Source organism: Leptonychotes weddellii, chromosome 9 (genome assembly GCF_054177405.1).
Source record: "Leptonychotes weddellii isolate Sample4059 chromosome 9, ASM5417740v2, whole genome shotgun sequence".
Lineage (NCBI taxonomy): Eukaryota > Metazoa > Chordata > Mammalia > Carnivora > Phocidae > Leptonychotes > Leptonychotes weddellii.
The window spans coordinates 93,040,613-93,065,135 of NC_138377.1; the positions used below are offsets into that span (position 1 = coordinate 93,040,613).

The window sequence follows — 24,523 nt, forward strand, 5'->3', positions numbered from 1 at the left end:
TTAAGGCTTGTTTTGTGGTCTAACATTTGATCTCTCTTGGAAAAGGTTCCATATGCACGTGAAAAAAATGTGTATTCTGTTGCTTTTGGATGGATTGTTCTGTATATATCTGTTAACTCCATCTGGTCTAAAGTGTTATTTAAGGTTGATATTTCCTTATTTTCTGTTGGAATGATCTATCCACTGATGTAAATAGGGTAGTAAACTCCTCTGTTACTGTCTTGCTATTTCTCCCTTTAGGTCGTTAATATTTGCTTTATATAGTTAGGTGTTCCTCTGTTGGCATAAATATTTACAAATATTATATCCTCTTGTTGGATTGACCTGTTTATCATGTAATGCCCATCTTTGTCTCTTTGTTTTAAAGTCTATTTTGTCTGGGGGCGCTGTGACTCTTGATCTCGGGATTGTATATTCGAGCCCCATGTTGGGCATAGAGTTTATTTAAGAAAAAAAAAAAAGACTCTTTTGTCTGGTATGAGTATAGCTACTCCAGCTTTCATTTTATTTCCATTTGCATAGAATATCTTTTCCAACCCTTCACTTTCGGTCTGTGTGTGTTCTTACATTTAAAGTGAGTCTCTTGTAGGTAGCATATAGATGGGTCTTATTTTTTCATCCTGAATGCTTCTATATATCTTTTGATTGGAAAATTTAGTCTACTTACATTTTTTTAAGATTTTATTTATTTATTTGACAGAGAGAGACACAGCGAGAGAGGGAACACAAGCAGGGGGAGTGGGAGAGGGAGACGCAGGCTTCCTGCAGAGCAGGGAGCTCAATGTGGGGCTTGATCCCAGGACCCTGGGATCATGACCTGAGCCGAAGGCAGACGCTTAATGACTGAGCCACCCAGGCGCCCCTAGTCTACTTACATTTAAAGTAATTATGGATACTTCATAATTCATACCATTGTGTGTCAGCTGTACTTCAATTAAAAAATAAAAATAATTTAAAATAAAGTAATTATTGATAGGTAATTATTGCCATTTGTTATTTGTTTTGGCTGTTACTGTGGTTCCTCTCTGTTCCTTTCTTTTCTTTTACTCTCTTCCTTTGTGGTTTGATGACTTTCTTTAGTGGTATACTTACATTGCTTTCTCTTTCGCTTTTGTGTATTTACTGTAGGTTTTGTTTTGAGGTATCATGAAGCCTACATATATAACAACCTATATCTGTAACAGTCTATTTGTTTTAAAGATTTTATTTATTTATTTGAGGGAGAGAGTGAGCAAGAGAGAGAAGGAGCAGAGGGAGAGGGAGAAGCAGGCTCCCCACTGAGCAGGGAGCCCAATGCAGGGCTCGATCCCAGGACTCCAGGACCACAACCTGAGCCGAAGGCAGACGCCCAACCGACTGAGCCACCAGGCGCCCCACAGTCTGTTTTTTTTTTTTTTGAAAGATTTTATTTATTTGACAGAGCACAAACAGGAGGAGTGGAAGAGGGAGAAGCAGACTCCCTGCTGAGAAGGGAGCCTGATGCGGGGCTTGATCCCGGTACCCCAAGGCTCATGACCCAAGCTGAAGGCAGTAGCCCTACCACTGAGCCACCCAGGCACCTCTGTAACAGTCTATTTTAAGTTGATCCCATTCCAAAGCTTAGTATTTTTACTCTCCCCCCACCCAGGTTTTGTTGTTGATGTCACATTTTACATCTTTTTATCTTTGGTATCCCTTAACTAATTATTGTAATCACAGTTATTTTTCCTACTTTTGTCTTTTAGCCTTTATACTAGCTTTATATATGATTAATCTATTACCTTTACTATTTTTAGAAGAGGAGGGAACTCTTTCAAACTAATTTTATGAGACCAGCATTACCTTGATGCAAAGCAGACAAGGATGCCACAAGAAAATTAGGGCCATTCATTATCCCTGATAAACACAAGTACAAAAATCCTCAAGAAAATATTAGCAAACTGAATTCAACAATTCAGAAGTATCATAGGCCATGATCAAGTGGGATTTATTCCAGGGATGCAGAGATATTTCAATATCAAATTAGGGGCGCCTGGGTGACTCAGTTGGTTAAGCAACTGCCTTCAGCTCAGGTCATGATCCCAGGGTCCTGGGATTGAGTCCCACATCAGGCTCCTTGCTCAGTGGGGAGCCTGCTTCTCCCTCTCCCTGCCACTCCTCCTGCTTGTGGGCGCTCTCTCTCTGTTGAATAAATAAAATCTTTAAAAAAAAAAATCCACAAATCAGTCGGTGTTATACAACACATTAACAAAAAGAAGGGTAAAAATTATATGATCATCTCAATAGATTCTAGAAAAGTATATAACAAAATTCAACATCCGTTTATGATAAAAACTCTCAATAAAGTGGGTAGAGAGGGAACATACCTCAACATAATAAAGGGCATATATGCCAAGTCCTTACCTAACATCATACTCAATGGTGAAAAGCTGAAAGCTTTTCTCCTAAGATCAGGCACAAGACAGGGATGCCCACTCTTGCCTCTTTTATTCAACATAGTGTTGGAAGTCCTAGCCAGAGCAATTCTATAAGAAAAAGAAATAAAAGACATCCAAATTGGAAAGGAGGAAGTAAAAAAAACTGTCACTATTTGCAAATGACATAATATATATAGAAAACCCTAAAGACTCCATTAAAAAACTGTTGGAATGGGGCGCCTGGGTGGCGCAGCTGGTTAAGCGGTTGACCCTTGGTTTCAGCTCAAGTTGTGATGTCAGGGTCCTGAGATCGGGCCACGTCAGGCTCCATGTTCAGTGTCTGCTTTTCCCTCTCCCTCTGCCCCCACTCGTGTGCACTCTCTCTCTCAAATAAATAGGTAAAATATTTTTAAAAAACTGTTGGAACTGGGCGCCTGGGTGGCTCAGTTGGTTAAGCGACTGCCTTCGGCTCAGGTCATGATCCTGGAGTCCCGGGATCGAGTCCCGCGTCGGGCTCCCTGCTCGGCAGGGAGTCTGCTTCTCCCTCTGACTCTCCTCCCTCTCATGCTCTCTGTCTCTCATTCTCTCTCTCTCAAATAAATAAATAAAATCTTTAAAAAAAAAATAAAAATTAAATTAAATTAAAAAAAATAAAAAATAAAAAACTGTTGGAACTAATAAATGAATTCAGTAAAGTTGCAGGATACAAAATCAATACAAAAGTCTGTTGCATTTCTGTATACTAATAACAAAATATTAGAAAGAGAAATTTAAGAAAACAATCCCATTTACAGTTGCATCAGAAAGCATAAAATAGCTAGGACTAAATTTAATCAAGGAGGTGAGAGACATATATATTGAAAACTACAAGACATTAATGAAAAAAATTAAAGACAACACAAATAAATGGAAAAATATTCCATGCTCATGGTTTGGAGGACTCAGTATCATTAAAGTGTCCATACTACCTAAAGCAGTCTACAAATTCAGTGTAATCACTATCAAAATTCTAATGGCATTTCTCATGGAACTAGAACAAACAATCCTAAAATTTGTGTGGAACCACAAGAGACCCCAAACAGCCAAAGCAATCTTGAGAAAGACGAACAAAGATGGAGGCATCATGCTCCCTGACTTTAAACTCCATTAAAAAGCTATAGTCATTAAAACAGAATGGTATTGGCATAGAAACAATAGATCACTGGAATAGACTAGAGAGCCCAGAAATAAACCCAAGCATTTATGGTCAATTAATTTATGACAAAGGAGCCAAGAACATACAATGGGGAAAGAATAATCTCTTCAATAAATGGTGAGGGGAAGACTGGACAGCCACATGTAAAAGAATGAAACTTGAACACCATCTTAAAACATACACAAAAATCAACCCCAAATGGATTTAAGACTTGAATGTAAAACCTGAAACCGTAAAACTCCTAGATGACAACATAGGCAGTAAGCTCCTTGACATAGACTTGGCATTGACTTTTTGAATCTGACACCAAAAGCAAAAGCAACAAAAGGAAAAATAAACAAGTAGAACTACATTAAAATAAAAAGCTTCTACATAGCAAAGGCAACCATCAACAAAATGAAAGGCAACCTGCTGAATGGGAGAAAATATTTGCAAAGCATATATATCTGATAAGAGGCTAATACCCAAAATGTAAGAATTCATACAACTCAACAGCAAAAAAAAAAGAAAAAATCCATTTAGGGCGCCTGGGTGGCTCAGTTGGTTAAGCGACTGCCTTCGGCTCAGGTCATGATCCTGGAGTCCCTGGATTGAGTCCCGCATCGGGATCCCTGCTCGGCAGGGAGCCTGCTTCTCCCTCTGCCCCTCCCCCCTCTCATGTGCTCTCTCTCATTCTCTCTCTCTGAAATAAATAAATAAAATCTTTAAAAAAAAAAAATCCATTTGAAAACTGGGCAGATCTAAATAGACATTTTTCCAAAGAAGACATACAGGTGGGCAACAGGTATATAAAAAGATGTTCAAAATCATTAATCATCAGGGAAATACAAATCAAAACCACAATGAGGTATCACTTCACATCTGTTAGAATGGCTATTACCAAAACAACAAGAAATAACAAATACTGGTTAGGAAGTGGAAAAAAGTTCACTGTTGGTGGGAAAGTAAATTGGTGCAGCCACTATGAAAAACATATGGAGGTTCTTCAAAAAGATAAAAAATAGAACTACAATGTGATCCAGCAATTTCAGTTCTTAGGTATTTATCTGAAGAAAACAGAATCACTGAAAGATAAAAGTACCCCCATGTTTATTGCAGCATTACTTAACAGTGGCCAAGATATGGAAACAACCTAAGAGACCATCAATGGGGGAATGGATAAAGAAGACATGATGTATATACACAATGGAATATTATTTGGCCACAAAAAAGAATTAACTCTTGACATTTTCCTATGCCAACTATACTTAAAAAACAAAAAATCAGCCATTAAAAAAAAGTGGGGGGAAATCTTGCCATTTACGACAGCATGGATAGACCTTAAGGGCATTGTGCTAAGTGAAATAAGTCAGAGAAAGACAAACACCACATGATCTCTCTTATATGTGGAATCTTTTAAAAAAAGCTCAAAACGGAGAACAGATTAGCAGCTGCCAGAAGCAGGGAGTAGAGGTGGGAGAAATGAGTGAGGGAGGTCAAAAGTTTTTTAAAAATGTCTTTAAAAGCCAGTTTATCTTTAAAATATCTTCAGGGGTGCCTGGGTGGCTCAGTCATTAAGCGTCTGCCTTCGGCTCAGGTCTTGGTCCCAGGGTCCTGGGATCGAGCCCCGCATCAGGCTCCCTGCTCCGCGGGAAGCCTGCTTCTCCCTCTCCCACCCCCCCTCCCCGCTTGTGTTCCCTCTCGCTGTATCTCTCTCTGTCAAATAAATAAATAAAATCTTTAAAAAATATGTATCTTTATATAAAATCTTTATATATATTAAATATATATATTAAATAAATATGTATATATAAAATATCTTTATATAAAACCTTTTGAGTACATGCATTTTATATTCTATGTGACAAAGGGGAAGTACACATAAAGTACTGCTGCTGCATTCCAAAGTATGATACTTTTCTCTAGGTAAAGCACTTTTGTAATTGAGTTGCAAGCCGACCTAGCCAGTTTTTTTTATGGAATATCATTTTTACTTGAAAGAACAACTGAAAGTATAGGTATTCAGAGTTGGGTATCTGGCAGACATTTTCTTAAAAATAAATGAAATGAGCCTGTTACTCCAAGGAAAACAATCCACACTATTTGTTAGTAATGATAAAATATGAGCTTTCAAGCAAACATTGTAATTTTGGAAAATTTGTATTTGCCCCCCCCCCCCACATAAGTTTGACAGCCTACCGATACGTAAAGGATTTTCTGATGAGCTCAGAGGCAGTATCAGCAAATAATGCTTTTTTGTATTAATGGAATGTGTCGGTATATGAAAGAGCTGTATAACTTAGTGAACCAGTATTTTCCAAATGACTAATATATGATGTTAAAAATCAGGCATGTGTAGAAAAAGCATTCAAAGTACTAGACAGACCAATGGATTGTAATGTAACAGAGTACAAAAAGTTCATTGATATAGTTTCAGATTCCACATTGCCACTAACCTTTAAGAACTATCTTTTGTTCAGTTTTGCTGTCATATCAAAGAATAACCACAATTATCTGAAAAGGATACATATATAAAATCTGTGTGAGGGGACGCCTGGGTGGCTCAGTCGTTAAGCGTCTGCCTTCAGCTCAGGTCATGATCCCAGGGTCCTGGGATCGAGTCCCACATTGGGCTTCTTGCTCAGTGAGGAGCCTGCTTCTCCCTCTCCCTCTGCTGCTCCCCCTGCTTGTTCTCTCTCTCTCTGACAAATAAATAAAAATCTTTAAAAAAATAAATAAAATCTGTGTGAGGCCAGTTTTCTTTATAGTTCAACACATTTCACCAACAGATTGAATGCAGAAACAGACATGAGAATCTAACAGTCTTCTATTAAACCAGCCATTGAAGAGATTTACAAAATGTAAATCAATGCCACTGCTCTTTTTTCCCTTTCTTTTGAAAAATTATAGCCATTTTTATTTAAAATGTTACATATAGTTGTACATATTTAAATGTCATTTTTTTTTAAAGATTTTATTTATTTATTTGAGACAGAATGAGAGACAGAGAGCATGAGAGGGAGGAGGGTCAGAGGGAGAAGCAGACTCCCTGCCGAGCAGGGAGCCGGATGCGGGACTCGATCCCGGGACTCCAGGATCATGACCTGAGCTGAAGGCAGTCGCTTAACCAACTGAGCCACCCAGGCGCCCCCAGGCGCCCCTTTAAATGTCATTTTAAACAAGTTAATGCATGTCAAATTTTTTCTTTTTAAATTCTAGTATGGTGAATATCAATAGATCTATTCCACATCAGAGCACTTTGGGGGTCTTCAATTTTTTGTTAATCTTTTTATTTTGAGATAATTAATAGTTGTAATAAATAATTCAGAGAGATCTCATGTACCCTTTACCTAGTTTCCCCTAATGGTAACACCTTGCAGAGCTCTAGTACAGTATCACAAAGGGGATATTGACATTATTGCAATCCACCTATCTTGTTAAGATTTCCCCCATTTTGCTTGTGTTCACTTGTGTATGTTTTTCTCTGTGTGTGTGTATGTGTGTGTATTTAATTCTGTGCAGTTTGATCACATGTGTAGTCTTGTGTTATCTGCCACACATTCAAAATACCGAACATCTCCATTACTCTAAGGATCCCTTGTGTTGCCCTTTCTAACCACTCTCAACTCTTCTCCCTCCCACCAACCCTTCCTCCTGAATAATCTGCTCATGTCTCTAATTTTGTCATTTCAAAATCATTAGTTGTTTTATTTTTTTAAGATTTTATTTATTTATTTGAGAGAGAGAGAGAAAGTGTACAAGCAGGGGGAGGAGCAGAGGGGGAGGGAAAAAGAATCCCAAGCTGACTTCCCACTGAGCCACCCAGGAGCCCCTCAAAATCATTAGCTGTTTTAAGTAAGTTAATTAGTACATGTTGGAATCTTTCACTTTTAATTTCTAATACAGTAAATACTAGTTGATAAAGCCTGCATAAATAAAAGCTCTGTAAAGTTCTCTGTTTTTAAGACCATAAAGGTTTCCCAAGACCAAAATATTTAAAAACAGCTGGCTTGAAGCAGGGAGAGTCATTCCCATTTCTCCTTCCCAAGCTACTACAGAACAAGATGTGGTTTGTGATGTCTCAATTTAGAATTTTCGTGTTTTCTCATAGGACCATCAATATGAATGATGATTAGGTTCTTTAGTACAATTTGGTCCATCCATGATATAGGTTAAATTAAGACTTTTCTACTGACATCTGTGATTCTGAATGATTCAGAAAAAAGACTTTAGCTTTCTGTTGTATTCACCTTTGTGGGTTATTTTGTTGTTTTTGTTTTGTTTAAGATTTTATGTATTCATTTGAGACAGAGAGAGAGAGCTCTAGCAGTGGGGAGAGGCAGCAGGAGAGGGAGAAGCAGACTATGTTGAGCAGGCCCTGATGTGGGGCTCTATCCCAAGACCCAGACATCATGACCTGAGCTGAAGGCAGACACTAACCTTCTGAGCCACCCAGGCACCCCTTGTTTTTTGTTTATTTTCTTGTTTGTTTTTATATCCTATGGGGTTAGAGAATGGAGTAGAGATGACAAGCTCCAGCCCTGACTTTTTAGGAAATGAGTATGTGAAAGGAAGTAAGAATTGTGTGTAGGAGAGGAAGTAGTTGCAGCCAAAGAATGAATTTTTCTCATTCTTTATTCTTGAAAAGCTAATTGTAGTGCTTCCCTTGGAACAATACAGGAATGGGAGGGATCATCAACCTTCTGTGGAAAAAAAAATAGTTTCAGAGGTAGTACTTAGGTTCCTATCATCACTCATCAGCTGCAGTTAATAGCATTGCTGGAGGAAAATGTGAATTTCAAGCAAGCAGAAGATAATGGATTGAGAAGATTTAGAAGAGCAGAATAGATGCTTCTCTCAAAAAACCTTTGCCACTAATGGACACTGCCATGTAATTTGTGTTATGCATTGATTTCATTTGTGAGATTTTTCTTCCTTTGTTAAATTTCCAGCATAATAAACCCATTCCCACACACTGGGAAGTTAGACAGTCTTGAATTTTAGGGTCATTTGATCTGCTATCTCCTCTTTACCAGAAGAGTTCTTTTAGGTTTGAACCTGAGATTCTATAGGGATCATTGCAGAAGACCTCCCTATGGCTAGTATTGTAGTCTTCAAATTATATGTTTGCTTGCATTTTCTAGTACAAACTGGAGCAACCTTCACTGCTGACCTTGGCCAGGCTGATTGGTTAAAATTGAGTGCTAAAGTAAGTTGTCTGTGAATAACAGAATATGTAGCTTCAAAGAACTGTTTGATGGCTGATTATGGTGCCAACTACCGTGTCTTTCTTTTCCACTTTTTCCTCCTTGCCTTCTGCTACAAGATGTCTTGGAAATTAACCAGAGTTACAATCAAATTCTTTTTCAAAGCAAGCTTAAGTGAAATCTGGAAGCTCAGCAGACCCGCAGCCTATGCTTTCTTTTTCCTTCTTCCTTCCTACCTTCCTTCCAATAGTCAGGGTCAAAGAGTGTTTGAAAAGGAAGTGATTTCCTCCTTACTAATAACTTAAATGCTGTGTTATTTTGTGATTTACTTGGAATATTCTATTGTATTCTGTCAGGAGCTTTGTGGAAAGGAGGAATTCAGATTTCTCCTTCCATCCTCAGTTACTCTGTGATTTCTATCTGCCAGGCTCTTGCAGATAAGCAATTACTGATCTTCCAGGATAAGCAAAGATAATCTTTAATTATTAAAAAAAAATGCAGTAAATTTATTTATTTAATTTATCTCAAAATCTCAGTCAACAGGAAGCAATTCAAATAACTGAGGATTTTTTTTCTCTGTATTTTAATTTGAGAGACAACATAATATATTGATAAATGGGGGATGTTTGGGTGGCTCAGCAGGTGAGCGTCTGACTCTTGATTTCATCTCAGGTCATGATCTTGCAGTCATGGGATTCAGTGCCCCCCACTCCCCCATCAGGCTTCCCGCTCGGCACACAGTCAGCATCAGATTCTCTCCCTCTGCCCCTCCCCCCATACTCTCTATCTAAAAAAAAAATTTGATAAATGGTATTTTAAATAAATACCAGTTCTTCTTTTTAATAACCACCCTAGGGGCGCCTGGTTGGCTCAGTTGGTTAAGCATTGGACTCTTGATTTCCACTCGGTCATGATCTCAGGGTCATGAGATTGAGCTCCGCATTGGGTTCCACGCTGGGTGTGGAGCCTGCTCAAGATTCTCTCTCTCGCCCTCTCCCCCTCCCCCACATTCACTGTCTCTCTCAAAAACAAAACCACAATAAAAATTTTGTGAACCAATCAGGTTTTATAGGGGAGTACTTACATGTTTATCCATGAATCAGGAATCTATATTATTGTTAGTATTGCTGATGCTGAGTCACTGTAAAATCTTGAAGGACCTTTGGAATTATCAAAGAAAGAGAACATGTTATTAATATTTAGTATATTTGATGACATTCTACTTCCTATATAATCTTATCCAATAATTCTGAATAAATCTGAACATTTATCTAACCGTTATCTCCAATTATCTTTCATTCTTGGATAAACGGAGTTTCTTAGAGTTACCTTCGGTATCAGTAGAACCATCTTCCTCTCTGCCTTTTGACTGTGAAGGTGAAGGTATCAGACTCATATCTGTGAAGGGGAGGGAGAAAGATCTGTCCCAAATATTTCTTCGCTGCATTTTCTACCCCAAAAATTATGTTGCAGTCTTGAAATTTTTCTTTCATCAGTTCCTCTCATGTGTGGGAGGCAGCTGAAGTCAGTGTATAATTACTTCTTGAGGGGAGATTAATGGCTCTGGCCTTTCTTCTCTCCAGTCCTCATTTCTGCGTTACCTGCCTATCAGCACTTAGATCTCTAATAGGTGCTATTAAGACTAATATCTAAAGGTGAATTGAAAAGAAGTATCATTAAAAGATAAAGGACATGAACTGTTGGGAAACTTAAGATATTTGCATCTTTAAATTCTCTGTCTCTTTTCAAGTTTTTCTTTTGTTTTGCTGTTTATCTTCCCATTCAGTGAGTCCCAGGAGTGCCGTCCAGTCCCCATCCATCCCATTGTCCCATCCCCTCCCCCCGTGGCACTTTAGCATTTCAGAGACCAAGAATTGGCCTGGTTTTTATTGTTGTAGCTATTAAGGTATTTAATGACCTTAACTTTTAATATTCCTGTTACTCAATTTTCCCTACTGGGTCCAGTCTCCTGACAATTCCTGCTCTTGTATCCTAGGTATATGGGAAAGGTGGCAAAATAAGTCCTTTTCTGATTTTTATCCTCTCCTGGAGAGTGGTAAATGAAGCTTTGTTTGTTCCAGTGAATAGTAGACTATGAAATCCCATAACGCCACCTAGGTTATTAGATGAATATCACAGAGCTGCTTATTATGCACTATGGCTTCATGTAGATTATAGATGTGACCAAACGGTAATTAGCAGAGCTAGAGCTGTAATTAAACATTATTATGCTGCTCTGTGATTTCTCCTCAGATTTCTGTTGCAGAGTAGGAAACTGAATAGTTCCAAACCCATAGGTGGATTTCTTTACTTCTCACCCCCTAAAATCTCTTTTAATTAACTGACTAAATAAAGTCATCCTCACACAAAGAGAGATCCTGAATTCTACTTAGTACCTCTGATCAGTAAGAGTAGTTTGGTGCATATACATGTTAATCAGCTCTTTGTATATTCTGTTTTTCTAACTAATCATTTCTGCTAAGTTCCTTCTCTGCACGTATTCTGTAGCAGGTTTAATTTGGCAAACTGAATGCAGCAAGGGTGTCTCCTACTTACATCTTAGATGTTTTCTGGCTCTGTTGGTACAGAACTGGGGCCTTGGTTTTATTTACAGTGTTAGTAGCTTCCTTCCCTTCTTCTTGGCCTCCCAGGCACTGAATAACCTAGCAGGAAATAAAACATCTTCTAGAAAACAGCTACCCTCGATGGCTGAAAGAGAGAGAGAGAGAGAGTGTGTGTGTGTGTGTGTGTGTATATATATATATATATATATATATATATATATATATATATATATATGACTCCCTGGGGACTTACCTCCTTCTGTGTTTAGAATTGCTGCCTCAGCGATGGAACAGGTTAGCAATAGGACATGCTCAAGCGAGGCAGTCAGAAAGTTCAAAGGAGTGACCTAAAAGATTCAGGTTAATCTGTGTCCAAGAAAGCAGACCTTGCAGGAATTTCTCTTGCTAGTAGAACGGTATAGAAAAGACAACAAACTCTAAGCAAAGGAAATACACATACTGATTGTGAAATTGTTTTTGTCTCAGTTCTTCCCCAGGAGAAAAAATAGAAAAACAGAGGTGAGGCCAAGAGTAAAGATGATCTGTGTACTCTGTCTCTAATTTTCTCTTTTTAGTAATTTTTGTGAGTAAAATCTCCAAGAAACTTTCTTCCCAAAGAGTTATATGAGCTACCTTCTTGAAGCATTCCTGAAAGGCCTTGATGGTTAGACCCAGATTCCAGCCATACACAGGGGTAGTAGAGAATTGAGCTTACTTTTTCTGTTTTTGCCTTCAAATCTGTGCATAGAAATCTTACAGGTCTTTCGGGGATCTACCACATCCCAAGAAGGTTGCCAAATTAAATGATCATTGCCTGATTTTCAGAAGTGCAAAAAGAAGGCAAAGATGCCTTTTGGCATTGACCATAATGCAGAAAATTCATTATATGGGCTTTGACTTTCATTTCATTTTATAAAAGAGGTAGAGTTAGGGGAGTACGGGGTTGGGGGGCAGGGGGAAGTGGGTGCATGACAACAAGCAGATAAGGATAATGTTTTGGCAACCTCTCAGGGACCAGAATTCATCAGAATCCATGTTCTAGCATTCAGTGGACTCTAACAGTGATGATTCACAAATAGCAGAAGAAGTGAGAGCTAACTGCGGTAGAGGCAATACCCAGATCTCAGCTTCTAGAGGAGTATCTGAGGCCAGGAAGAGGTAGGTGTGTGTGTGTGTGTGTGTGTGTGTGTGTGTGAATGTATGTGTTAAGAGGAGGGAGGTGACTTACAGGTTGAGCAGTGGTCATTCAGTAAAACCAGAGTTCTGTTGCAGAACTGTCCGGCAGCTTGGATTATGGGTGCATATGTGGCTCTCTAGATGTAGGGCCATTGAAGGAGTACATTCAAACTGGACTAAAAAATCTTTTGTGGGGCACCTGGGTGACTCACTTGGTTGAGTGATTTTGGCTTAGGTCATGATCTTGGGGTTATGGTATGGAGCCCTGCGTCAGAGCCCCACATAGGGCTCTGGGCTCGGCAGCAGGGATACTTGAGAATTTTTCCCTCTGCCCCTCCCACGCTCACTTGTGCTTTCTCTCTCTCTCTCAAAATAAATAAATCTTTTTAAAAAATCTTTCACAAGGGGAAGGAAGTCACAATCCTTGACTCTCGTTTTCTAGGTCTTTTGATTGGTATCACTTAATCTTCAGGGAAGGTTAGTGTGTGAATTCAGTGCTTTTGCATATGCAGGACACTGTGTTTAGTTAGGATTTGGGCACTGTAGACTCAGTACTTCCATCAGTCTGATAAATGCTAGGATTTAAAGAGTTAAGGGATTATTACCCTCTTTATTACAACTTTTAATTCTGGATATGTTGAATTTTTGGTTTCTAAGTAATTGCATTCTTGTGAGAGGTTCTAGTTTTAGAGGTAGATTGCTGGTTCTTGTGTTCACCTATTTCTGTGTGTGTGTGTGTGTAATCAACTTCATCTGCAGACTGCCATGAATTAGCTTCTGGATAGTAACAGCACCTGCTGTTCCTTAAAGTTAATTTGATGTTGGATTCATGCTCCAAAATGCCATTCTCATTAACCGGTTGCTGTTATAATCTCTGAGGGTTAGAAACCCCCATCCTAGCCCTCCCATCACTTTTAAGTGATGTCCTTCTAGCTAAAGATGAATTAAAGCTCTAGTCTTCTGGAAGTGATATATCTAGGATCTGCATGTTTTCTCCCCTTCTTTATCCCTACCCATATTCTTGGATTTTATACCTGATTAATGTATTATTTGTCAAATGATAGATTGGTGAGAAACACAGTGGTGGCAGTAGAACATGCCTCAGAAGCCTTTTCTTTCTCATCAATCTGTGTGCTCTAATACTGTTGAAATCTGGACCTGGTTCTCTATCACTAGAGATTTTTAAATGAGACAGGATTTTTTAATACACTTTTAGCTAAGCACAGTTTATCAGGAAGATCATTAATAAGAAACGGAGCTTCTCCTACCACAGGGTGCACTCATATAAACCACTAGATTTTTAGTGGTATCATGAGCTGGAACTTGAAAGGAAGGACCAAAGTCTTATATTTAGAGCCTTCCACACTGGCAGGAAAGAATGTAGGACTAGATTATAGAGAAGGTATTTCCTCTAAATGTTCTCTCTGCAACTCAGCTGCTGCTTTTCTTCCCTCACAGATGGAGTCCCCTGTCTCTACACCAGCGGTCCTGCCACTGCACCTTTTGGTACCAGTGGTCAGTAATGACATCTCATCCCCCTGTGAGCAAATCATGGTTCGTACCCGATCAGTTGGGGTCAACACATGTGATGTGGCTCTAGCTACAGAGCCTGAGTGCCTGGGCCCCTGTGAACCTGGGACAAGCGTCAACCTTGAGGGCATCGTATGGCAGGAGACAGAAGATGGTAAGTGCTATGTGTGACTTTCCTATACCTTCTCAACCTGCTTCTGCCAACATGGGCTTATCATTGTACATAACACCAAGTATTTATTAGGAGTCTCAAGTGCCATAGTCTGCTTGTGATACCTATCCAGAGGATCGCAGCAAACTTCTTAGTAAAATCATCCAGCTTCTCGAGATTGCCACTTTTTAAAAATTAATTATCTCCCCTTCATATCAATCAACAGTGGTGGCCCTGGTGTTGAAGCAGTCACTTGATGAGTGCTAGCCAGGTAATTCAAACCGTGTCTATACTCTCCATACTCCTCTTTATCATTTTATGTGGGAGAATTTGAATGTAAATGAACTTTTGGGTCAGGCTTGAAGAGAAAAAAGTAATGAAAGGACAGCTGTGGGAGTCAAGGAAATGGAAAACAGTCACTCTTAAATGGACTTAGTGTTGGCTCATTGAATATGCAACTCTTGCCTTTTTTTACACCTGGAGGTGCAGTCAGCTCCTTCCCACTGGTTGCCTCATTGCCCAGCCACCCACGCCACTTCATGCATCTGTCACTTAGTACAGATTTTATAGGCCTAGGCAACAGGGAAATGTTTACATGGTCTTGTTTTCAGGCATCCACTAAGCAGTTGGCTCACTGTAGGGTGCTTCTGCCCAAGGCTACCATCCAGACTTCTTGTATGTTCCATTTGCCCCTGAGAACAGAATCTCTTCTATTTTGGAAGTTCATAAACCTGAAAAAGTAGGGGTGTAAAGGGACTTAACCAGGTATTCCTGATCCCTTGGTACCATCTGTGGCAATTTGATTTCAGCACATACATTCTTTTTATAAAGAATCCAAGTTCTTGTTAAAGTATGTGTGGTTTAGAGAGGCTGGGTCTCAGGGTCCCATCAGGTCTCTGCATCAGTAACCAGACTTTCAAAGCATCCCCACTCTGGAGTTTAAAGGCCCAGAGAAGCACAGCTCATTATCTCTAATTATCATAAGCTATCTTGTCAGTTTGCCCGTGGAAATTCAGGCATTTCATTGTGGTCATTCTAATCAAAGTCTGTTCCTCTGAATGTTTTGTTATGATTCAGTATTTATTTAAAGTCTACCATGCAGTAGGTATTGAGGTGGTACACGTTAAGAATTCTGTGTTTTTGGCTTTCTCATTGTTAAGCAGCAATATAGTAAAGCTTCAGCTTTCAGAATAACATTGCTGATGAAGTTTTATTGTGTGCCTGAGACCATAATGCCAAAAAAAAAAAAAAAAAAAAAATGTCCTATTGTGTTAGAAACCAATGCAGAGAAAATGGAGAGAGAGGTTGACCCTAGAAGTTGACTCTGGATGTGTGTATTCAGTATACAATCTGGAAATCACAAGTGGCTATCTCTAATTTTAAAAATGTCATCTGCCTATGGCCACACATCTAAACAGCCACAGAGTCTGTTGGAATGACAAACGTGTCCAGACCACAGCTCTGTGACACCAAACAACCTTCAGGGCCTGTTACCTCAATATATTGAAGATAGAAGACATCAATTTCCTGCCTATTTATTCTATCCATCTTTATGATGGTGACTTTTCTCCAAGGGCAAGATGCTTTTCATATATGTGAACCTGATGAAAACTTTGCAGGGAAGTGAGGCTAACCCTTTCACTCTCCTGAGAACAATGGGGTTACTTTTTTTTATCCCAGAATCCCTGAAACTTCCTGCCAAGGGGATGTTAGCACACACACAAAAAAAATTGTTTTAATTATTTCCTCTGAAAAGCTCTCTGGTTTTACCTGGCAGCTTATTACCAAGTTTCCCTTTTACACATTTGAATGCATCCTGCATTTTATTGCACAGTAGTTATCACAGTTTGTAATTTTATATAATTATATTTTTCCAATAATATCTATATCTTCCACTGTTTTAGAATTCTGTGAGCTCAGGGACTCTGTTTTGCTCACCATTGAATATCTGATACTTAACACTTGGCATCTATAGTAGGCCCTCAAAGATATTTGAGTGAATGAATGCTTACATTTAGTCATTGTCATTTCTAGCTGTTAATGTATATCTAATGGCTACTGTAATATTGTTTGAACTTAGAAACCATATCAAATACTTTATAAAATTCTAGACCTTCTCTGAAACTCAGAATAAATACTGCTGTCACCAGGTAGTGAGATCACTCTCATTTATTTATGTCTGTAAGATTTTTAAAGTTCTCCTGCTTTTAGGGCGCCTGGGTGGCTCAGTTGGTTAAGCGACTGCCTTCGGCTCAGGTCATGATCCTGGAGTCCCTGGATCGAATCCCGCATCAGGCTCCCTGCTCAGCAGGGAGTCTGCTTCTCCCTCTGACCCTCCCCCCTCTCATGTGATCTCTCTCATTCTCTCTCAAATAAATAAATAAAAACTTTAAAAAAAAAAGTTCTCCTGCTTTTAATACCATATTTTTTCCCATTCACTATATTGTGTTTCAGGGCTTAGTACCTCTCCTCTTTCTTTTTCATTCATCACAAGGGAAAGAGAACTGTTCTGCAATTATATACTGTACTCTGCTTTCTGGCCCTCCCAGAGGGCCTTCACCTGAACCATCAGTTGGCAAAGGTCTGAATTGGGATCAGAGTTGGTTTACATTCCTTTTCATCTTCAGGTGACAGAGATTTCCTGCAAAGATCATTCTCTGCAGATCTATAAGATGTAGTATACTGAGTCAGTCCTCAAGTTAATAATAAGAACTATATACAGATAGTTTAGGGGAAAAAAATCCTTCAGCCTTTAGGCTTTTTGTCTGCCATCCTACTCTTTGTACTTCTGTCTGTCTCTTTGCCCAGCAAACTACTATCTTCAAATGGAAAAATCCTTAGAGCTTAGAGAGAAGCTGTGAATCCTTGGCCTCTGAGAGAAATGGAGGATCATGAGGTCCTTGTAGAACTGAGCCACCTTGCTGAGAACAGGTGTAGGGGCAGGCCCTCAATTCTTCCTGGTTTCTTTGCCTACCTGTCCTGCAGTGTTGCTTCTTTCTTCCCTCTCAGTGCAAACCTTGCCTTGGAGACATTTTTAAATTCCTGCAGATTCCATCTCTTTTTAGGCTGTTCATAATTCAGCCAGCACTGCACAGATCCTCCTTGACTAGGCTCCACCTTAGGACTTTAAAGACCTAAGTATAACTTGGAATGTTCTCTTTGGCTTTTTTGAGATGTAGCACTTATGCAGAGGTCTGATTCCACCTGATTTCATTTTGTCCCACCTCACTTCAAATCAAAATAACAGGCGTCTGGGTGGCTCAGTTAGTTAAGTGTCCAACTCTTGGTCTCAGCTCAGGTCTTGATCTCAGGGTCATGAGTTCAAACCCCACACTGGGCTCTATGTTGGGCATGGAGCGTACTTTAGAAAAAAAAAAAAATCCAAATAACAGGTCCCAAATCCATTCCTAGTTCACAAGGCTTACTTTAACCCAGGGTCCTGGAAACAATGTATAAGAATCCTTAAAGCAGACCATATTCTTTTACTGAGGCAAAATTGCTTCCTGGCTTCTATGGTGTTTTTAAGAAAGGGAAGGATGACATTTTTAAATAAGAATTCCAGGAGATGCTATAGGTTTTTCTTTTCAAGCAGTCACACTGAGTGTAACATTACTTTATCAAATGTGCTTTCTGGAAGAATTTGTGGTATAGTGGAAAGAGCACCAGAGTGAAAAACAGGAGAGCCATATACTAGTTGACTATTGCATCTTGAAAATGAACAATTTCATAGATCAAAACTAAAGAATATTAATACCAGTGATGAAATTTCATTATACACTTGTTATATAGAGTTGTTTTTCAGAAAAATGAAACTACTCACCTTGCCAGTCTCCCATTCAGAAGATTTCCACCCACATTTTTCAACTCCTGATCCTAGTCTGACAAGTGGAAGAATTCACAAAACCCAGTTGCTTTTGATGCAAGTATATGGTAGCTGACATAAGCTCAGCTCGCAGTACTGCTTAGCAATCCCTTCATCACCCTGTGACATTCACATTTCCCAATACTTAACCTCATTCTCAGGATTCATTAGCCCAATTCATTCTCTCTTCATGCTTTTAAGCAACTAGGATCAAAGATACCTGCCTAAACCCTCCCAGCTTCCCTCCTCTTTCTTAAAATGTATTTTTATGTCCTATTATTCCCTTTCTCTCTCTCTTTTTTTAAAGATTCTTTTATTTATTCATTCGAGACACAGAGATAGAGCACGAGCAGGGGGAGAAGCAGACTCCCCGCGGAGCAGGGAGCCCGATGTGGGGCTCGATCCCAGGACCCTGGGATCACGATCTGAGCTAAAGGCAGACGCTTAACCATCTGAGCCACCCAGGCGCCCCCCCCCTTTTTCTCTCCTTATTCTGAAGATTCTTTAAGACTTTATACCATGACACTGGGGAGGGTATGTACTATGGTGAGCGCTGTGAATTGTGTAAGACTGATGAGTCACAGACCTGTACCCCTGAAACAAATAATACATTATATGTTAATTAAAAAAAAGACTTTGTACCATGAATTTTATCTACTCTTCTTCATCTTCATTCTTTCCTCTTCTATTTAAACTCTCTCTGCAACAGTTAGAATGAAAGTATTTTTCTCATCCTTGCTACCCTTTTGAACTGTTGACCTCTCTCATTTTCTTCACTACTTGCTATTGCTGTTTACAATCTCTTTTTACCTACTCAGTATCATATACCATCTTGGCATCAGATTTCTTCTGCCACCATTTGACTGAAATGATCTCATACCAATGATCATCTGTTTTCTAAAGGTCTTTTCTCAGTCTGCCCTAGACTTTTAGAAGCTCTACTGTTTCTCTATTCTTGAAACTCTCGTCTCTTGTCATTATCATACCTCTCAAAAATCTCATTTCTCTTTTTGACTGGTTATTCTCTTTATTTTGTGTCAGCCCCTCTTCTTCCTTGTATTTATTAAGTCAGAAGTTCCAGAAGGGTTTTAGGATGCTGAAATATTGGTCAGTTCTGTTCTCTTGGCCTTTGGGAGGACCTGTGGCAACTGGTGTCCCACTCCTTTCCCCCAGACAAGCAGCCTTATCCACAATATATTTTTTTCACATACTATGTATGCCATAGTGGGGAAAGTTGAGGAAACATTGAGTTAAGAATGGGATTTGGCTGCTAGGAACAGAAGATGAAGTAATAATGATTTAATATAAGAAAATTCTGAAGGTAGGCAGTCCGGGGCTGGTATGATGACTTCTAATGTAATCAGTGTTCCAGGCTCCTTAAAGTTACTTCTTCATTACAAAATTGCTAATGTAGCTCTAGATATCACATTTACTTTCCAGGTTGAAAATGAAGGAGAAGAGTAAAGTAGCTTTGGCTTCCCACCTAATCTGTTTACCTTTGACAGGCTTTCCCAGAAGCCAGATCTAAGACCTCCCTAAATCTCATTGGCTACCCCTTCTGCAAGGGAGACAAAGAAATGTCGTGTTTTAACTGGATGCATTATTTACCCATACAAAATAGAGTCATATTAAGGAAGAAGGGGAAGCAGCCTGCTCTGCCACTCTTCTTTGCATAACCTTCATACGTCATAACTCCCAGAAGTCATTGCTTCAGCAGCCTTCTTTTAGTAAGTGCAGTCTTTTATATTCATTGCTTCAGCTGTCTCCCTTGTATGAACAGTCCCCACATCTTTATCTCTAGACTTGACCTTTTGCCTAATCCCATTTCATACATCACCAGAAGCTGATTTCTTAAATTCAGAATGTCTGAAAAAGAATAATCTTTCTCCTGAAATTTGCGTCTCTTTCCCTCTTCTCTATTTCTCTTTATTACATCTACTTTCATTACCTATATTACCATCCTACCTGTTTTCTAGGCTCAGACCTCCCTAGAGTTATTTCTGACTCTTACTTCATCTTTTTTTTTTTTTTAAGTAGGCTCCACACCCAGCATGGAGGCCATTGTTGGCCTTGACTCATGACCCTGAGATCAAGACCCAGGCTCTACCTCTGCTGTCCCACCAGATGCAACCCAGAATATTTCTACTTTGCGGTGATTTATATGTTAGGCTCCTTTGTGAAACTGTATATGAAGGGTATTCTGCTAAAAAAAGTTTCAATATCATTTATCTGGGTTCACCTTCCCACTCCAATTGCTCTTATAACATCTCTGAAATTAGTATGGTCTTTTACCAGAATATCAGAAAGACCAAAAAAAAAAATCAGAAAGACAGAAGTTACAGGGCTATAAGACCATGTTTTTGAAGCTAAAGCAAGTACAACTCCCTTGTATGCCATGAAAAGCTATATGATGAGTTCGGTCCATCTTCCAAAGCTAAATTCTAGCTTAAAGATTTGGTGGGGAGGAGGGAGTTTCAATTTTTGTATCCATTAAAGATTTGTCATATATATGCACAAGCAGACATAGAAAGGCTATGCATCCCCATCTCCACATTTTTATTTAACAACTAAGAGTGTCAGGCATTGTTTGAAGATCACTGTTTCAAGAACTAATAGTGTCTTAAAGGCATAGTAATACAGAACAGATATCTGAACTAGTGTCAAGAGAATTGGATTCCAGAGCAGATTGTACCGTTAGCTAGCTTGTGTCATCTTGGGTAAGTCTCTTAACTTATCCTGGCCTTAGATTTCTAATTTGTGGGGGCTTGGACTAGATCTGCACTGTTTAATAAGACTCTTTTGATGGGGCGCCTGGGTGGCTCAGTCGTTAAGCGTCTGCCTTCTGCTCAGGTCATGATCCCAGGGTCCTGGGATCGAGTCCCATATCGGGCTCCCTGCTCCGCGGGAGGCCTGCTTCTCCCTCTCCTACTCCCCCTGCTTGTGTTCCTGCTCTCACTATGTCTCTCTCTGTCAAATAAATAAATAAAATCTTTAAAAAAAAAAAAAAAGACTCTTTTGATGGAAATACGCTTTCCAAAATGGTAGTCTAGTCATGTGTGATACTGAGCACCCTAAAATGTGGCACATGATACTGGGGATTATTAAATTTAAATGGTCACATGTCACTAGTGGTTTACTGTATTGGACAGCATAGGGGCTAGATGAGCCTTACGTTATATATACTTTAAAAGTGTAAAAATATACTGTGAGATAGAAAGAAGAGTAAATATGGGGGAGGATGAAGAGGGTGAGTAAGTAGCTGACATCTGCACAGACCCAGGGTGATTTCTATGACTCTGGCCCCTGTTACCTGGGAGAGCATTTGGCCCTGCTTCAAACTCTGTGGTTGAGCCTTGTGCTTTGGTCTATGGGTTGCAGTTTTCTCATTATCAGAGTAATAGGCAGTGGTTTTGCTTAGCAGGAAGTTAGTTTGCCTGTGGTAACTCTGCTGAGAACCTGCCTCAGCAGTTCTTCATCCCCATCTGATTGCAGATCCCAGCTGCAGGTCTTTATCCTCCTCGCTAAAAAGAAGGGGCTGTCCATAAATCTTCTTTCATGGAAATGGTAATCTTGGTAGTTACTCTTGGTATATTCTGTGTGATTCTGACGTAGGATAGTATGTGTGTGAACCGTGAAGTACCTAATTTTAGATATTTATACTGGAAAGTTACACTAGTTCTCAGCTTCTGGTTTTTTCTTTTTCCTTGGCTATCATTAACAATCCTTCACCTTCAGTCTTGCCTCAGGCAGCACTTACCTGGAGAAAGAGATGGTGCGCAGTGACCAAGCTTTCTCCACTGCTTAGCCAGTTGCTTACTAGCCTGACTCGTGCAGAAACAGCTCCACCAATAGCACAGTCATAAAGAGTCTAGCAGCCATTGTCTGGCACCACAAATCTTCATAGCAACAGACCACCACATGGCAACAGCAGCCACACAAAGGAAACATTAGGGAAATCAATACTTACTTTCTCCCACCCCTCCCCCACCCAAAACATCAGCCAACACATTTTTCCCACCTAGCAGCTTACTCCCAGGGGATGCTTTAGGGCAGTTACATGTCTATATACCCTTGTGGATTATGTTATCTGCCCACTGTCATATACTTAAATCCTGAAGCCCTAAGGAAAAATTTCAGTTACAGACTTTGAGTTTCATTTTGCAAATTGCAAAATAAACTAATCTCCAAGGGAGAGAGATGTCCATTTGTGCACTGTCACCCACCACCTCCCTCACTTCAGCAAAGCACGGTGGGGGGTGGTACAGTTGGCCAGACTGTGGACTTGGCAGATAAGCAAGGTTGCTTCAAATGAAATTCTTTTGATATTTCAGTTGTTACTCTAAGATGGGTTCAGAGACAGACCTATTTTGTTATTAATGTCATCCTTTAACAAATAATTCCTAATACTTATGTATGAAACCCAGTAAGTGATACCTAGGCAATAAATACAGTCTGGTATAAACTGGGACTGATCATTAGCCCCAGTTAATTTAGCTTTGGCATATGATTCCAAGAGGTAAAAGGGATAAGGTTGTTTAACTGGTCTGGGCCATAGTGTCCTCATTTGTAAAATTAGGAGGTTGGACTGCATATCTCTGTGGTCCTTCCAGCTGTGATATTTACAATTCTGTGATCATTTGTGTGGGACAGACAAGAGAACTGTCTTTGTTAATCATTGGTTGTGGTGAGATCTGCTGGAAGATGTTGTTGCACCCTCTGGTCTCGGTGCTTACACTGCTAAAAACAGGTCCTGGCCCTGCCCTGGTTGATAAAGCTGCTGTAACAATGATGGGCAGAAGCTATTAACAAACTTGGCAACCGGCCTTTTCTCCCACAGCAGTAGTTTTCAGACCAGTTCAGGCAGAGCTTTGCTCCCAGGTCGCTGCTGCTGCCTCTTAATGATACCAGTAAGAACTCCCTCTTTCTCTCTCTCCTCTCTCTTTCTGTCTCTGACTGCTTTATGAAACAAGAGGCTGTTCTGCACCTCTTCTAATACTTCATTATCCTATCTCCCTCAGGCTTTACCGAACAAAGAAATCATAGGGCATCAACTTTATAATTTAGGCAGCTGGAGATCATTTCCCCAGGATAGGGGTGGGTAGGTAGCTCATTCCCCCTGGCATGAGGCAGCATTGCTAAATGGCCTGTGTTTTGTCTGCCAGGCTTAGGCTTTGTTAGGTCCATTCAGCCTTCTCTGTATTTGAGTTAAATTATAGTGGCAAACCAAGCCCCTATACTTTTAGAAGGGTAAGGGTTAGGGAAAAAATGGAAAGTGTGTCATTTATAGGCCCTGCTACTTGCTAATTGCTCAAGGAATTTTTGTTTAATCCACTGTCACTGTGCTTACTCCTGCCAGATCCTTTATTTCCTCTCGTTGCTGCCTTCATGGCCTTCTCCATAGCAACAAGCTCTGTGACAAAAAGGCTATGGTGAGAAATTGAGTAGTTCCCCCTCCCACAAGCTCTGTACTCTCTTTTCTGTTTAGTATGTCTTTACAGAGCCTAAAAGACTGCTATCGAATACTTTTCTACCCCCATTGAACTCAAAATCAAATGACACTTTTTAACCCTGAACTATTTCAGTGAACAACCTGCCTTCTCCTTATTTGACTGATTATGCCCATCTTTTGAAAAATTTCTTGTATCATTCAGTACATTGAAATACTGTGCATATTCCCATTTACCAAGCTCCCCTCTGCTTTTCAGCTTTTAGCCTGCTGCTTAAAATTATCCTATTAAAAAGTCTCCCAGAATCAACTATCAGTATGGAGAAAGAATGGATGAAGAAAGTGGAAACCCTCCCCCACCATCCCCCCAAGTACAGTTGCATTAGATACTAGACTGGTCCGCTACCCTGGAGTTTGCGCATATAACTAACTTGCATCTCAGCTGATCCTGGTACTGTTGTACAGGAGTCACAAACCTAAGTGTTTTTGTTTTTATGTTAATAGGTCTTATTGAACAATAATAGAAATATAAATATGTGCACAAATCATAAGCATGCAGGTCATCAAATTTTCAAAGTGAGCCCACTTCGTGGTATGAAGAAATGCATTATTTTTTTTTTTTTTAAAGATTTTATTTATTTGACAGAGACACAGTGAGAGAGGGAACACAAGCAGGGGGAGTGGGAGAGGGAGAAGCAGGCTTCCCGCAGAGCAGGGAGCCCGATGCGGGGCTCGATCCCAGGACCCTGGGATCATGACCTGAGCCAAAGGCAGACGCGTAAGGACTGAGCCACCCAGGCGCCCCTGAAGAAATGCATTATTACTACAACCCCAGAAGCCCCTTCATTCTTCCCTTCCAATAGCTAACCCCTTCAAAAAAAATCAATTCTGACTGCCAACATCATAGATTAGTGTTCTCCATTTTGAACATTATATAAATAAAATCATTACAGTGTATACTTTTTTATGTCTAGCTGTTCAACATTATGCCAGTGAAATTTATCCATGTTGTTACAT

At 39.7% G+C, this 24,523-nt stretch overlaps 2 protein-coding genes across 5 annotated transcripts in view; both read left to right on the forward strand.

Moving 5' to 3' along the window:
• Positions 1-24,523, forward strand: part of LOC102731775 (estrogen receptor-like) — a 464,527-nt gene that overhangs the window by 253,149 nt on the left and 186,855 nt on the right. The gene's annotated exons all lie outside the window — the stretch shown is intronic.
• The window catches only part of ZNF609 (zinc finger protein 609), a 211,597-nt gene that overhangs the window by 145,618 nt on the left and 41,456 nt on the right, over positions 1-24,523 (forward strand). For 3 of the 4 annotated variants that reach the window (XM_081829550.1, XM_081829551.1, XM_081829552.1), the window contains exon 3: positions 13,976-14,201. In XM_081829550.1, the coding sequence (XP_081685676.1) occupies positions 13,976-14,201 (226 nt within the window). Of the gene's footprint in view, positions 1-8,650; positions 8,780-13,975; positions 14,202-24,523 lie in introns of those variants that run through there. The other variant, XM_081829553.1, reaches the window with a different exon arrangement.